We start from the raw sequence: 13453 nt of genomic DNA on the forward strand, positions 1-13453 counted from the left end.
GACAGGACTTAATTATCATAAAATTAATAAGATATGGGCTAAAACCAAGTTGGCATCCTCTCTCTACTGTACACATGCTGGCTTAAATTCCAGACACGTAACTTAAATATGTATCCATGGACAACTTTACAGTTTCAATTAAGTTTTGTTCATCTATCTCACCAAAACTTCCTTTATGGTTCTGCAAACTTTATTGCTCCAATATTCATTAACCAACTATTGTTTTGACTTTTTTTTTTTTTTTTTTGTCCTTTGGATTAAATCCCTCTAAGGGTTCTTTTGGATTCCGATATGGGATGTGATGATGTTAGATAAAAGTTAAAATTCTCTGAATCTAAACGAACCCTTAGATTCTTTGTCGGGATTTTCTTTTTGCTGTTATTTTTACCCAATTTTTTGTGATTATTTTTTATTGAGCTTTTATCTTGAAAGTGAAAAAATTGAACTGTTGGAGAGAGAAGATCCGGTATATCTGCACAACAAAATTTTTAGTTATTTTTGTTTTAGAAAAAAAGAAAAGAAAAGTCAAAGATCATTGGCAAACTAAAAAAGCAGCAGCCTTGCTTCACCATGTCAAGTTTCCCTGGTCTCCTCCCTCCATCTCTCCCGTTTCTTTTCTATTTTGAAAAGATTACCGTTTCTCGTAATGAATTTACTCCAAGTTACATATATTCAGTAAGGTTTTCCATATCAGATTTCGGGGGCAGTAATGGGACTGAAGGATCTTCATCTTAAGCTCAAGGTAAGCCTATTAAATTTCTGATTTGCTCCTCTCTTTTTTTCTTTTTTTTTTCCCCCCCTCTTCTTTTTAAGACGATATATCATTTCATCAGCCTTTTTATCTTGGAGTTTTTGATCAATCAGAATGATTTAGATTTTTTTGAGTCCTGGTTGAGATCTCACTGGTTCATATGGCAAATGTAACGAAAAGAAGTTTACAGAACGTTTGAAATGAATGTAAAAGCTCAAGAAACTGACCCTCGAGAAGATGGTTATTAAGAATTTAAGAGTTCTTTCGTTGGCTAACTTATTTACGGATATGTTTAGGTATTCAGGCTGAAACGCTTTCTGATAGGAAATGGTTGGGGCAATAAGAGAGAGCTGGAGATTTCCAGGAGACCTTCATGGATGATACCAGTATCACACGGCTATTATGTCGTTGAGGATCAATCATTTAGAAGTGGCTGGGACGAGTCCGACTCTGACTCAGTCGTGGTACAGAGAGAGCAAATTGAAGACCTTGAGCTATGGTTTTTTGGAGTTTTCGATGCTCAAGTTGGAGATGGAGTTACCAAGTACATGCAATCCCATTTGTTTGACAAGAACCTAAAACAGGTAAGAAAGACTGTAATTCTATTCCTTTAAGCATACTTTCATGGAAACAAATTACAGATAGGAGTATAAAACGTGTTTTGAACAGAGAGTTGGTTGAAAAGCAACACAAAAGGGCTTTCCCAGGAATAGTCACGTTTGAAAAGATAAACCAATTGGCCTAATTAGCTTATTCATGAAATGTTATTCTTGCCCAGATTGTCAATGCACAGGTTATAGTACTATGTTGTCTCCTTCCCTTTTTCTATGTTCTATCTTTATGATGATATATTGTGCCTTGTTCTTATCAATCTCAGATAAGGAGAAAGAGCAAAGAGACAATGAGAAAGGCATACCTTAGTGCAAGAGCAAATATCAGGGAGATGCAGAAAGCAGATGAGACCGGGAGAGTGGGTTCAGTATCTGTGTTGGTGACCAACGCAGAAAAGCTCGTGACAGCTTTCATGGGAGACTACAGAGCTGTTGTCTGCAGAGATGGTGTGGCTCATCAGATAAGCAACACAGGCCGGCATTTATCCAGAAGACGTTGGTCTCGGAGACTCAAATCGGGTAGGCACTTTCCCAATTGGTACAACAGAGTGTGCAAAAGCAAATTGGTTTCTTTTTATCAAATCTTCTCATTTTTTTATAAACCCAAGAACAGGAAGTAGTTTGATCACATTTTTTTAGAGAACTTTATATTGTGTATTTCTCAAGCACTGGTCATTATTTTCAAATTAACTGATTCTGATTTGCCATCTCAACATTTTAACACCCGTACAGTCGGGAATTTTAAAGATATTATCTTCCAAACTCTAAAGATTCTGATGAAAAAATGTTATGGAAAAGAGAACATTTTATCACCTTTGATGTCCTATATGACTTAACACTTGTACATTTGTGCATAAAGTACGAATATTCGGATACAATCTAGGCAAAGCAAGTAAGCAATCCAAAGGCGGATCTGAACTTCTTGTTGGCTCCGAAAGAATTGATTCCAGTACTGAGTTTGTCATCTTAGCAAGCACTGGCATATGGGAGGTACTACGCATTTACCACAATGACTATTTCGAAAAATTCAAAGAAACTCAAAGAGTAGGTTTGTGTTGTTTATGCAGGTCATGAAGAACCAAGAGGCTGTGAATCTCATTAGCCACATAGAAGACGCACAAGAAGCCGCAGAGTGTTTGGCAAGGGAGGCTTTAGCTAGAATGAGCAAAAGCAACATTTCTTGCTTGATCATTCGCTTTGACTAACAAGTTTCATTTTTCTTTCCTCACAACAGAAATCAGAAAAGTCTTTTACAGTGAATTGTTTCACTGCATCTTGTTTTACAGACAAGCTAGAGTTTTTTTGTGTAGTATGAATGAAAGGGCATGGCATATGCTTTTATGCTTTTACGCTTTATAGAATAACTGATAAATAATAGGGTGAAAAGAAGGAAAGAAATTTTGTGCAGTACATACGATAGGTAAAACACAATAGAATACCTTTTTTTATTTTACAAGTAGGAAAAGAAATATCCTTTGGTTACTGCAAATATTGATGCTCTCTTGATGGGAGGCAATGATAGTGTATGACAAAGCTTACAGGATCCAACCATTTTCACGAAACACCAGAAAAAAATAAAAAATAAACTCCCTAAAATCTTTCTAAGAAACTCCTGAATTTTTCAAGAAAATATTACATCCAACCATAAGCACACTACCCCCGATCTATTCAGAACCAAATGCCTGTACTTTCTGACACAAACTCAAAAATTGAGATTTACACCAATATTACAAGCTGATTTTAGCTCAGTCAGCAGATTCCGAAAACCTGATTTGATGCCCACATGTGAGCCCCATAACTATTATCTGCAACAAGGTCATACATAATATCAAGGGTCCTTCGCCCACAAGCCTCTTCTACATAAAGACATTATTCATATGCTGCATAATGAAATTGGGAAAAAAAATATTGTACTGGCTGAGGGTTTAGGTTTGACTCTTCATCATCACAATTCGACTTGGACGTAATATTCTACTAATTAGCCATTCGTCATCCAGTGCTAACATGTAATAACCAGCTTTTGCAGTCCCATTCAAGTGAACTCAAGGTCCATACTGCGCACTTCCAAATTTCAACCAATGTATACGTGGTCCATATTCAGTAGTGCCAAATCTAACTTGTGTTGTATGCGTGGTCCATATTCAGTAGTGCCAAATCTAACTCGTGTCATCCACTGTTGCATATATTCACAGATAGTAGGTCTGTGTGATACATGCAGATTAATGACTCATTTTCCAAGTCAGTTTCTAAGCCCTATTTAGTAAAATCTGTAATACCCCAAAAATGTTTCAAATGAATTTATGCAAAGTTTACAGCTAATGTTGATTTAATCCGTTCGACACAAGGAGACCCAGAATAATTCACCATTCAAATACTGGAACATGAAAGTGATGAACAAGGACCGTTTTGATGACAATGCAACAAGTCATTGTGTTTATTCAAACTACCACAATGATATTTACAAAAACTCACAACCAAAATATTGCGTAAGAAACAAGCAGGTCCCTCACCTTCAAAGGCATCATCCTCATTTTCATGTTGTCAGTTTCTTTTCACTAGTCTTGCCCCGGAAGGGTGATAACAAGGAGAAAGAGCGAGAAGCTGTAGGCATACAGATAAAATCCTCAGCCTCATATCCAGACAGCAATTAAAAATTGAGAGAAACAAAGAGAAATGGAGGTTGGTAAGTAAGTTTCATGCATAGAAAACACTAACTCTTTTGAGAAGTAGATCCAGCTGTCGGAGTTTCTTCTTGAGAGATCAAATTCTTCAATGTATGAACTGATGATGAAAAAAGCAGTTAATAAATGACAGTCAACTTGTGTAGTAAAACACAATCTTATGATTAAACTCCCATTTGAGACCATCGTTAACATCAAGACTTGATCCTCAAACATTTTAAGTTGGAAATTAACCAGTCACATGCCCACTTTCATAATCTGAACAAATCATTCATTCTACCGGCATGAGTTACAAAATCTGAGTTACTTAAAAGAGGAAAAAATGAAGGACTGACTGCCTTATAACCTCAAGTAAAAAAGAAATGAATATTTATATTCATATATTGTTTTCTACCAAAACGAGTAATTCCTATGAACAATAGAGAGCTCTCAATGTAGGAACTGAGAAATTTTAGCCATTCAAAACATGCATAATAATAATAAAAAATAAAAAATAAAAAAATCTATAAAATCAACAAATTCGACATAGAAAAAACTTTATAAAGAATTGAATTTTTTCTATCTAGAAAAGAAAAAGAAAACCTCGACACTTTCTCTGTGTTTGATGGAGGCAAGACTAAAAGTTCAAATTATCAAATGAAAATCATTATAAACATCATGCCTATACAAAAACCTAACCAAGGTCCCCCAAAATTACCAATTACTTCTGAGAATTACCACTCTGGATAGGTGTAAAATTCTTTTCATGAGAGAATCATCTATACAATTTGGATTCAGAGGAATTTGTCATTGTTTTGAAACTTACAAGTCACCATGGTTTGTTAGCCATAGTCAGTAGACTCCAAAGTCTGTCAATAATGCATTTTGAAATTGTTCAACAAAGTGCAAGAGAGGGAAGCGTGCAAGTGTGTTACCTTCACTTGAGGAAACAAAGTTCATTCTAGAATCATCTACCTCAGAACCATTGATTCTGGCATTATCTGATTCAATGTTATGCTCCCCAGTAGCTGAGCTGTGATTTTTTCTTCCGAATTTCAACAGCCGTCTGAACCCTTTTGGCGAGTCCTTTAATTGAGGCTTCTCCAATGACTCTGGAATCTTTTCCAGTCTCAAGTTTCTAGAATCAGATACAAGTGCTTTAACCGTCTCTGTGCCTGTAGTCACAATCTCTGAACTTGTTGGAGGAGCTCTGCCATATTCTGAATTCCTAGTACATGGATCTTCCAAAGAAGAAACATGAGCAAAGGGGGCTAGATGTGGTTTTTCAGCCATACCAATACTTAAAAGCTTTGGAAGTTCTTTGTCCGCATTAACTGTCGTGACCTAGCCTCAGAATATGTTTAAAAAAGAAGCAAGAACCCAATAAAAAAAAAAAAAAATCAGACTATAAAGATAAAATCTCATCTTTGCCAAAGTAGGGTAGCAGAAATATTTGTCATCCAACTCAGATATTATAACTATCATTCATGCTGATGTGAAAGAAAGAAGAAAAGACATAAAAGGACGATTTAAAAAGAAAATATCAGAGAGGAGTTTTGGGACCGAGACTGGTGATTATTACAAAGACAGATAATCAATTATAAGGCAATATGCTTATTAAAATTTAACAATAAAACAAAAATTTCACCAAGCTATTGCTAGTAATAGCTAACCACTGGTCTTAATATACATAAATACATATCATACACAGCATAATATGTTGTATCCTCTGGCAAAGAGTGCAATGATCAAGAGAATATACATCACTGTTCCTACTTGTTAAAGGCATTAGGTACATGTTACGTTCATCACAGTTACAGGGACCCAAAAAAAGCTTTTTTTTTTTTTTTGCAAAACCGAAAATAGCTAACCCATGAGCAGGGCCCTTTTTAATTCTGAGCCATACCTCAAAAGAAGTGTGTTGCTCATGTGATTGGTGTTCCGATGATTCCCCATCAATTCTATCCGTCTTAAGTGGTGAAGCTGGAGCATCTATAACAGCATAATCTGACACCACCTCAACTTTCTTCCCTGTCCCAAAGTTATCATGTTGTGCCTTCAAATTACCTTCCATCGCTTCTACTGTGGAAATGGAGGGATTCTCAGATTCTAGTATCAGAACAGTCTTTTCAATAACCGGGTTGTCGTCCCCATCACTGTGATGTGCAATATTTTCATGCTTCCTTTTCACTTCAGCACTTTCAGAAGTTATAGAAGATTTAATGCCATTAACCTTCTGTGTCATCTCTTTTGCTGCTGATTTGCTCCGAGAACCATCAGGTCCTTTGGATGTCCTAATGTTCAGTTCTGGAAGGGTTGAAGCTTTGCTTCTATCATGGTTCATAGTAGCAGATACTTTCTTATTTTCAGGCGCATCAGATATCTTTGTCTTTGATAATAGTTCAGCACTTCGTGACTTCATTGAAGAAATATGATGGCTGCTTACCATTTTAGGCTCTGATAATCTTCTAATCCGTGCCATTGATGCCTTAGAATCAGCTATAACACCACTGTTCTCTTTCTTTGGTTCAGGTAACGAAGACATTGAGTGGCTTAACCTGTTTCCACCTGAGTGATTTGCAGCACTTGATCTGCTAGGTTTAAAGGCTTCTTGAGAATCACTGGATCCCACAGGACCAGTTCTGGAGGAGCTTTTTAGAGGTGAAGATGATCCTGGCTCTGAATCACTGAACTTTGATCCTTTGTGAGAGCTTGGGGAAACTTTTGTTGGCAATTGTTTCTTGGTTTGATGTGACATAAGTGGTGACTTAGCTGGGATGGAACCCCCTCTAGCAGCAATTCTTTTCTGTCTCTCTATTTTTAAAGCTTCTAGTCGTTTCATCTCTTCTTCTTCCTGAAAACAGAAAACAAAAAAATAATAAGAACCTCTGTTCAATAAGCCAGCCAGGTAAGCTGATAAAAGAAGGGAGAAGTCATCTCCCAATAGATGATGTAACAAGTAAACAAAAATGAATGGATGGTCTGTGGCCAAGATCACCAAGTGTAGTGTCACCCCCCCCCCCCCCCCCCCCCCCCCCCCAAAAAAAACAAAAAAAAAAAGGCTTCTACCCCAAGGAAAAGTACAATGATGAACAAAATTACCTTCTCTCTCTTCATTTTCTGGAGATCAGCTTTGAAGGTTCTTAGCCTCTCTGCACGTGCTCGTGCTTCATCCAAAGGACTCAACTTTGAAGGCTTCCCTTTCCTTATTGGCCCTGCAGTCTTCTTTTTATCTAAATTATCTGGTGTAAGCCTTGATTTCCGGTCCTTGTCTGACTTTTTAGACCCCTGTTTGATATCTACCTCCATATTTTTCTTATCTATTGGAGCACTGTCTTCAGCACGAATCTGCATTTCATAATCTAAAGCAGGGTCATAACCAATTGACTCCCTTTCTCTACCACGTTCAGGTATCAAACCCAATTCATCTGGCTCGTAATTGACTTGGCCAACTCTAGTAGATAAATTTTCTGACAACTGAGATGCATATTGGAATTCAGAATCCATGTCAATAGCAGTTCTTTCATTGTTTCCAATTTGATCCAGTGAATTTTCCCTTAGTGCAACAATGTAAGAATCATCATCCATTTCATGTGATGATATCCTGTCCAAGTTATTGGTTGCACTATCAAATCCATTTACAAGTGGATCTGAGGAAAAATTGGTATAACCCGACTGGCTTTCTCGCCCATGTATCAAAAAATCATCATTGCTAGTTCTCCTATAGCCACCTCGTTTTCCATCTATTTCTGACTGTACATCCATTGACCCTCTACCATCACCAGATCGACCATCTCTTCTAGAAGTCAACAGTTCATCATTTGATGCCCGGGGCTTGTAGGTCACGTTTTCACTAATTTTATGCATATCTATCATGCTATCTTCTTGTGTCTCGCCCTTCTCTTGCCCACTAAAAACTAAAGGATCATCACCTAAAGTATTTTGTCGCCTTTTCACTTGAGCTTCCTTTTCCATTGCAAACATTCCTTCGTCAACTGCACATCTGTCCTCATCAGCATCTCTCAGTAAACAGCTTTGAAATGCTTGCCAGTGTCCACCATCTACATCCTTACCATAAGCTAGTTCTTCCTCTTCAGATGACTTCAATTTATTCATGGATTTTGTATGGCTACCTTTTCTCTTGGAAGATCTCTGAGAGTCCATATGCTTTGATTCAAGAGTACTGGCCGCTAAATCTCCAACTTCATCAGTTTCAGAGTCAGAAGCTGACTGTGATTCACCGTCAGAAGAGTTCTGCGTCTTTGAAGCGATGTAATTGATGTTCCGAATCACAACCATGCCTGATTGCTTTCTACCTGATCGACTAGCCTTCTTTTGTGAGTCTCGAGTTTGTGAAGCTTCATCCTGTGATCTAGTTTTTGAAGCATCCGTCTGCCAAGTTTCTAATTCAGTATTGCCATCCCTACTATCCATAGAATGCCTTCTGTGTCCCATTCTTGGATCAGCATGTTCCGGCATTGATGGATATGGTGGCTGAAAAAATGGGCTGTTTACTGGATAATTCTGATAGTATGGCATGCCTTGCATGGGGTATGCTTGATAGACTGGAGGAGCACCAGGAGGAGAATGAACAGGCCAGGGAGGGAACATATGATGCGGAAACTGTCCTTGAAAATATTCTTGATGGCCTAATGGTGTTTTGTGATCCATAGGAGACTTGTCATCTAGTAAAAAAATAGAAAGTTTTCCAGCTGAAAATTATATATAAAGTAGTACGCAGAAATCCACATGATCTAGGATAGAGGAAAATTATCAAAAGAATTCCATGCAATCAGTCAGCATCTTTCAGGAACTAAAATTCATAGCATAGTTCATCAGTCTCGAGCTACTGTGTCAATATCATCAATTGAATTTAACACCAATACCAGCGTCAGTCTTGATTCTTATTTTTTTTGTCCTTTCCTTTTCTTGAGATTTTTGGGATTGCACCAGAGAATATATAGATCCCCATGAATCTTTCACTATGCCACCAAGCCATAAGCCCAGAAGTTAGCCAACTCAAGGGTTCACTGTTTCATTTAATAAGTGAGACAGGATACAGTTTTAGTGCCATTCATCTACTCCATGTGAATGTTACGTAAAACTCTCTATCTTCCAAACAAGAATATGAGTACACCATACGTTAAAGTCCATGGAACAAAAGATTGAATGGATCCTTTTGTAGTAGCAAGTTGAACGTCATCATGTAAACACATTCATCTATCTGATGAAATACAACTAAAATCTCTCTATTTTCAGAAATAAACAGTATAGTTAAACAGTTCAAGAAAACATTAAAAATGGGGATTCTTCATAATGGTAATGATAATGACATTATACATTTATAAAGGGTACCTATCATGCCATGAGCATATACCTGCACTCGTGGCACTACTTGCTTTCCCATTATTCTCTAAAACCAACTCATTGTCTTTCTGCTTGTTGTCCACATTTGCAAGCATAATGCCTGATGAATTCATGGCAGAGAAGTCTGATTGGTTAGACATTGCTTCAGTGGCTGCAATTTCAACCCACTGACCAGTTTCATGCTTTCTTCTCCATAACTCCATAAATTTTGTACATGCATCCCTATTACAGTAGTAAATTGACACCATTAGGAAAAAAAAAAAGATTGGCAAGATATAAATATTATGAAATCTCTACCCCAACAAAATTGTACAAAATGATGGTTCCTAAAGGGCAAGCTGCTTACATTAATCGTGAGGCTCCAAAGCATTCAGCAAATGATAGCAATGGTGACATGTGATCAATGTCAAAACCAGCAGCTACAGCGCGTGCAAAGGCCATGCCTTGCTCTTTCTGTAGCACAGTTTTGCGTGTCTCCAGAACTTTCAAAAGTTGAACTCTAATACAAACCCAACAAACATGAGATTGATGGTCATAAAAATGTCATCACTATGGGGGGGGGGGGGGGGGGAAGACATTGAGATCTTGGTATTAAACATATTGACAATGATGGACAAATGGGAGTCCCTGGCATACTTATGCAGAATTTTCTAAGCATCTCATCAGCCTGTTAGGAATCAGTTTGAAAATAAACATACATTTGAAGAAATGGAATGTCATTGATAAAGGATGTAATTCAACTTTTCTTCAGCTTCTAATAGTAAATATGATCACACTTACACGCATTTATCATGTCTATGATCTCAACACATACAGAGACTTGCACGAAACTAAAAGAAGTAAAATGTCATAAAATGATATGAAGTTTGAAACAATTAGAGGAACACATATACAACCCTAAATATGCAGTTTAGTCACTTTGATAATTCTGACACTCATAGCAGGAATGGTGAGAGGGTTCTAAGTGATCACAGGACAAATAAGCAAGAAGATATACTTGGAATTTCCCTCCTGTGTGGTGGATCCATTCGCTTCAGGTGGATTTACTGCAGGCTGCTGGGTACCAAAAGAAACTCAATTTAAAAAATTGGTCAAAATGTTGATTGAACTACAGGGTGCTCAAAAGCTGACTCACTTTGTAAAGGACAATTGCTTTCTCCTCATCAGTATCAAGCACAGTCCTGCTCCCTATTCAATACGATGTGGTGTCAACATATCAGTACAAAACTCATTTAAATTGTGAATGATGTCTCATCTGTTATTAGAATACTGGCAAAAAAAAAAAAAAACAGGGCTGCAGAGAAGAACTTAAGATGACACTTGACAGTAAGCACAACTTCCCAGTATGAAGTATGGTATAACGATATGGATAGAATTGGGGGACTAGTAATAAATAACACAACCCCTTTCCCTTAAAAGAAAAGAAAAGAATAAATAAATGAAACAAAAAAATGAAGGAACACAGTGATGCCGAAAAAGAGATTCATAACATCAAACAACACAACCATTAGTGCAACACAATACCTTCAGTGCTTTCTACAGGTTTAGCTTGATAATCTTCTACCTGCCACGCAGAAAACACCTAAAATGGACCTGTCTTTTATAACGTGACACGAATATAATAAAAAGTTGATAGAATTCACTAACAGTATTCAGTCCCATATCACCGTTGCCCTGAATCACAATTGCCTCCTCAATTTGTAAGATCTCTGACTCAAGAGTGTAGACCCTTTCCAAGACCTCTGGAGTGCTCACAAAACGAACAAACCTATAGAAACCATCACACTTAGTCTAACAAGCAAGTCTGGGTAAAATGTATTAATGCAGCAGAAATTATCCTATACAAGCTCAACGTGAAGAGCAACCTCAACAGTCACAAGGCACAAAATCAGTATAAATATAATTATGTGTGTAACCAATAAGACATGGTTTGGCTGGCTATACGGAAGCACATCCCTTTTTTCGTTAAGGGGGGAAAAACACGAGCATTGCATTTAAAAGAAAAGGAAGGTACTCCCAGAATAAAATTCAAACTCTTCTGCACCACGCATATTAATTTTAACCACAAGTTCCTGTCAGTGTCCCCTACTGAACAGATCGAAATTAAGCAATATACAAACTTTCAAGTAAACACCTTTCGATCGTGTCCTTAGTGAACCATGAGTCGTCACAAGTAGACTCCGGCTCTAGAACAATCGAGTAACCTCCCTTGTCCATCTGCTCTTGCGCAATCTTCAAGTGGGCAAGAAATGGATTCAGCAAACCTGAAGCTATTTTTTGTTCCTTTCCATTTGCAGATATAATCAAATCACACCTGAGAAAAATCCGAAATTAGATTGCTCCGGTAGAATTGCCAACTTTCCAAGGAAACTATCACATAGCTTCCCCGCAGTTCTACCAAAGTTGCAATCACGTCTTAGAGAAACTAATAGTAACGACCACCCATAGTGTAGGTAAGCTCTAAGATGTTAATATCTCTAAAATTAATTCACAAGGGAAAAATATACAAATAATTGCATTATATATAAACTTGCAAATATGTACAACACGGCAATTAAGATCGCTTGAGAAACAAGAAATTTTCCGAGGGAGTGATAATAATTTAACTAAAAACTCGGCCGTTTGACTAACCCAAATCCTGTTTCAAAATGTTAAAACAAACTGAAAGGAACCCATAACAAGCACTATACGCCATTGATAAAAAAAGATTACCTTTTTATTCATCACAAACCAAAATAAGAAAAAGAAAAAGAAAAAAGAACCTTGTTCTAGTGGGCGTGAGCTGAAACACAGCCGAGTCGAGCCGAGTAGAAGGCTTCATCTTTGAGAGGACAAAAAGAGAAACGGTGAGGGAAGCTGTGACTGAACAGGTCCTGGTCTCAGAGAATATTCAAACAGAGAAAGTAGGATCAGAGAAGTTCGAAAATTCGTGAAAAAAGGAGGATTTTTCACTCTCTACGATTGATGAATAATTTATGCTTGCAAACTGAGAGTTCCTTTTCCCCTTTTTACAGCTCAAAGGAAAACTTTCCCGCAGAACAAAAAGAGGAAAGCCATCGCTCTGAAAGATGAGGCTTTCAATGGCAACCAGAGAGACAAATTGGAAGAAAGTGTCATTAGAAAGAATGAGAACACAAACATTGAGAATTGGAAAAATAAAAGGATCTGTAAGATAGTTTGTCATTGGATGCCATTGCCAACCAGAGACACTGAACTTTTGCTGACTATAAAAATAAGAAAAATAAAAAAAATAAATCGAATTCAGCGGCGTTGAATTTCGCCTCCCTGGAGTTAAAGAGTGGTGCGTTGGATACACTACGGGTAAAGAGTGAAGGGCAGAGTGGTAAATCGCGAGTGAAGGTGACGACAGCATAGGAAACGCTGTAGCGCAACGGACAAAAATATCATTACCGTTGTGTGTCGATCCGGATAACAGTGTCTAGTTGTTACCTCCGTTACCAAACACCTCCCTCTAGAATAAAATAAAATATAAAATAAAAAAAATAATATTTTAATATATAAAGTGTGTGATGTGAGATGATATGTAGCATTCCTCATATTTATATATATTAATTGTTTCACTAATGTTAATGGTTTTTGAAAAAAGAAAATTCTTCTTGTCATTTTCACACACCACACTTATTTTAATTTTTTTTTATTTTTTTATAATAAATATATAGTGTGTAGATGATAAATAAAATAATTCGATTAGTTTAATAAGAATAAAATAAAATAAAAAATAAAAAATAATATTTTAATATATAAAATGTGTGGTGTGGGATGATGTGTAGCATTCCTCATAAATATAACAAGAAGCAGATATATAAAAGATGGATGTTACCTACAGTGTTATATGTATGAGTTTTGCACACTTATTTTTTTAAAAAAATTGAATTTATCATTTAAAAAAAAATTATATGAATCTTTGATTTAGAGACTTTTTTAAAAAAATACGCTTGACTTGTATAATTTAAAATTAAAAATATCATTTCTTTATTTTTTTATATAAAAGACTCCTAACAGAGAAAAAAAAAGGGGGGACCAAAAGAACCAAAGGTTAATAA

At 36.7% G+C, this 13453-nt stretch overlaps 2 protein-coding genes across 3 annotated transcripts; one reads left to right on the forward strand and one right to left on the reverse strand.

Moving 5' to 3' along the window:
- Positions 1-359: 359 nt before the first annotated feature.
- On the forward strand, positions 360-2718 carry LOC122300667 (putative protein phosphatase 2C-like protein 44). Its single transcript, XM_043111483.1, has 5 exons — positions 360-742; positions 1048-1335; positions 1629-1881; positions 2222-2352; positions 2430-2718. Exons 1-5 carry the CDS (start codon positions 710-712, stop codon positions 2565-2567), a joined length of 843 nt encoding a protein of 280 aa, XP_042967417.1. The 5' UTR covers positions 360-709; the 3' UTR covers positions 2568-2718.
- Positions 2719-2781: 63 nt separating this feature from the next.
- On the reverse strand, positions 2782-12649 carry LOC122300666 (COP1-interacting protein 7-like). 2 transcript variants are annotated; one of them, XM_043111482.1, is made up of 14 exons: positions 12152-12649; positions 11524-11703; positions 11037-11157; positions 10914-10953; positions 10525-10577; positions 10387-10442; positions 9736-9888; positions 9400-9611; positions 7125-8707; positions 5929-6876; positions 4958-5366; positions 4078-4143; positions 3873-3963; positions 2782-3167 (listed from the first exon to the last, which is right to left on the reverse strand). In XM_043111482.1, exons 1-13 carry the CDS (start codon positions 12208-12210, stop codon positions 3896-3898), a joined length of 3948 nt encoding a protein of 1315 aa, XP_042967416.1. In that variant the 5' UTR covers positions 12211-12649; the 3' UTR covers positions 2782-3167; positions 3873-3895. The 2 variants fall into 2 exon arrangements, with proteins under 2 accessions (XP_042967416.1, XP_042967415.1); XM_043111481.1 differs by having other exon boundaries at positions 10387-10445.
- Between the last annotated feature and the right edge of the window lie 804 nt (positions 12650-13453).

The sequence above is a fragment of the Carya illinoinensis genome, chromosome 2, assembly GCF_018687715.1.
Source record: "Carya illinoinensis cultivar Pawnee chromosome 2, C.illinoinensisPawnee_v1, whole genome shotgun sequence".
Lineage (NCBI taxonomy): Eukaryota > Viridiplantae > Streptophyta > Magnoliopsida > Fagales > Juglandaceae > Carya > Carya illinoinensis.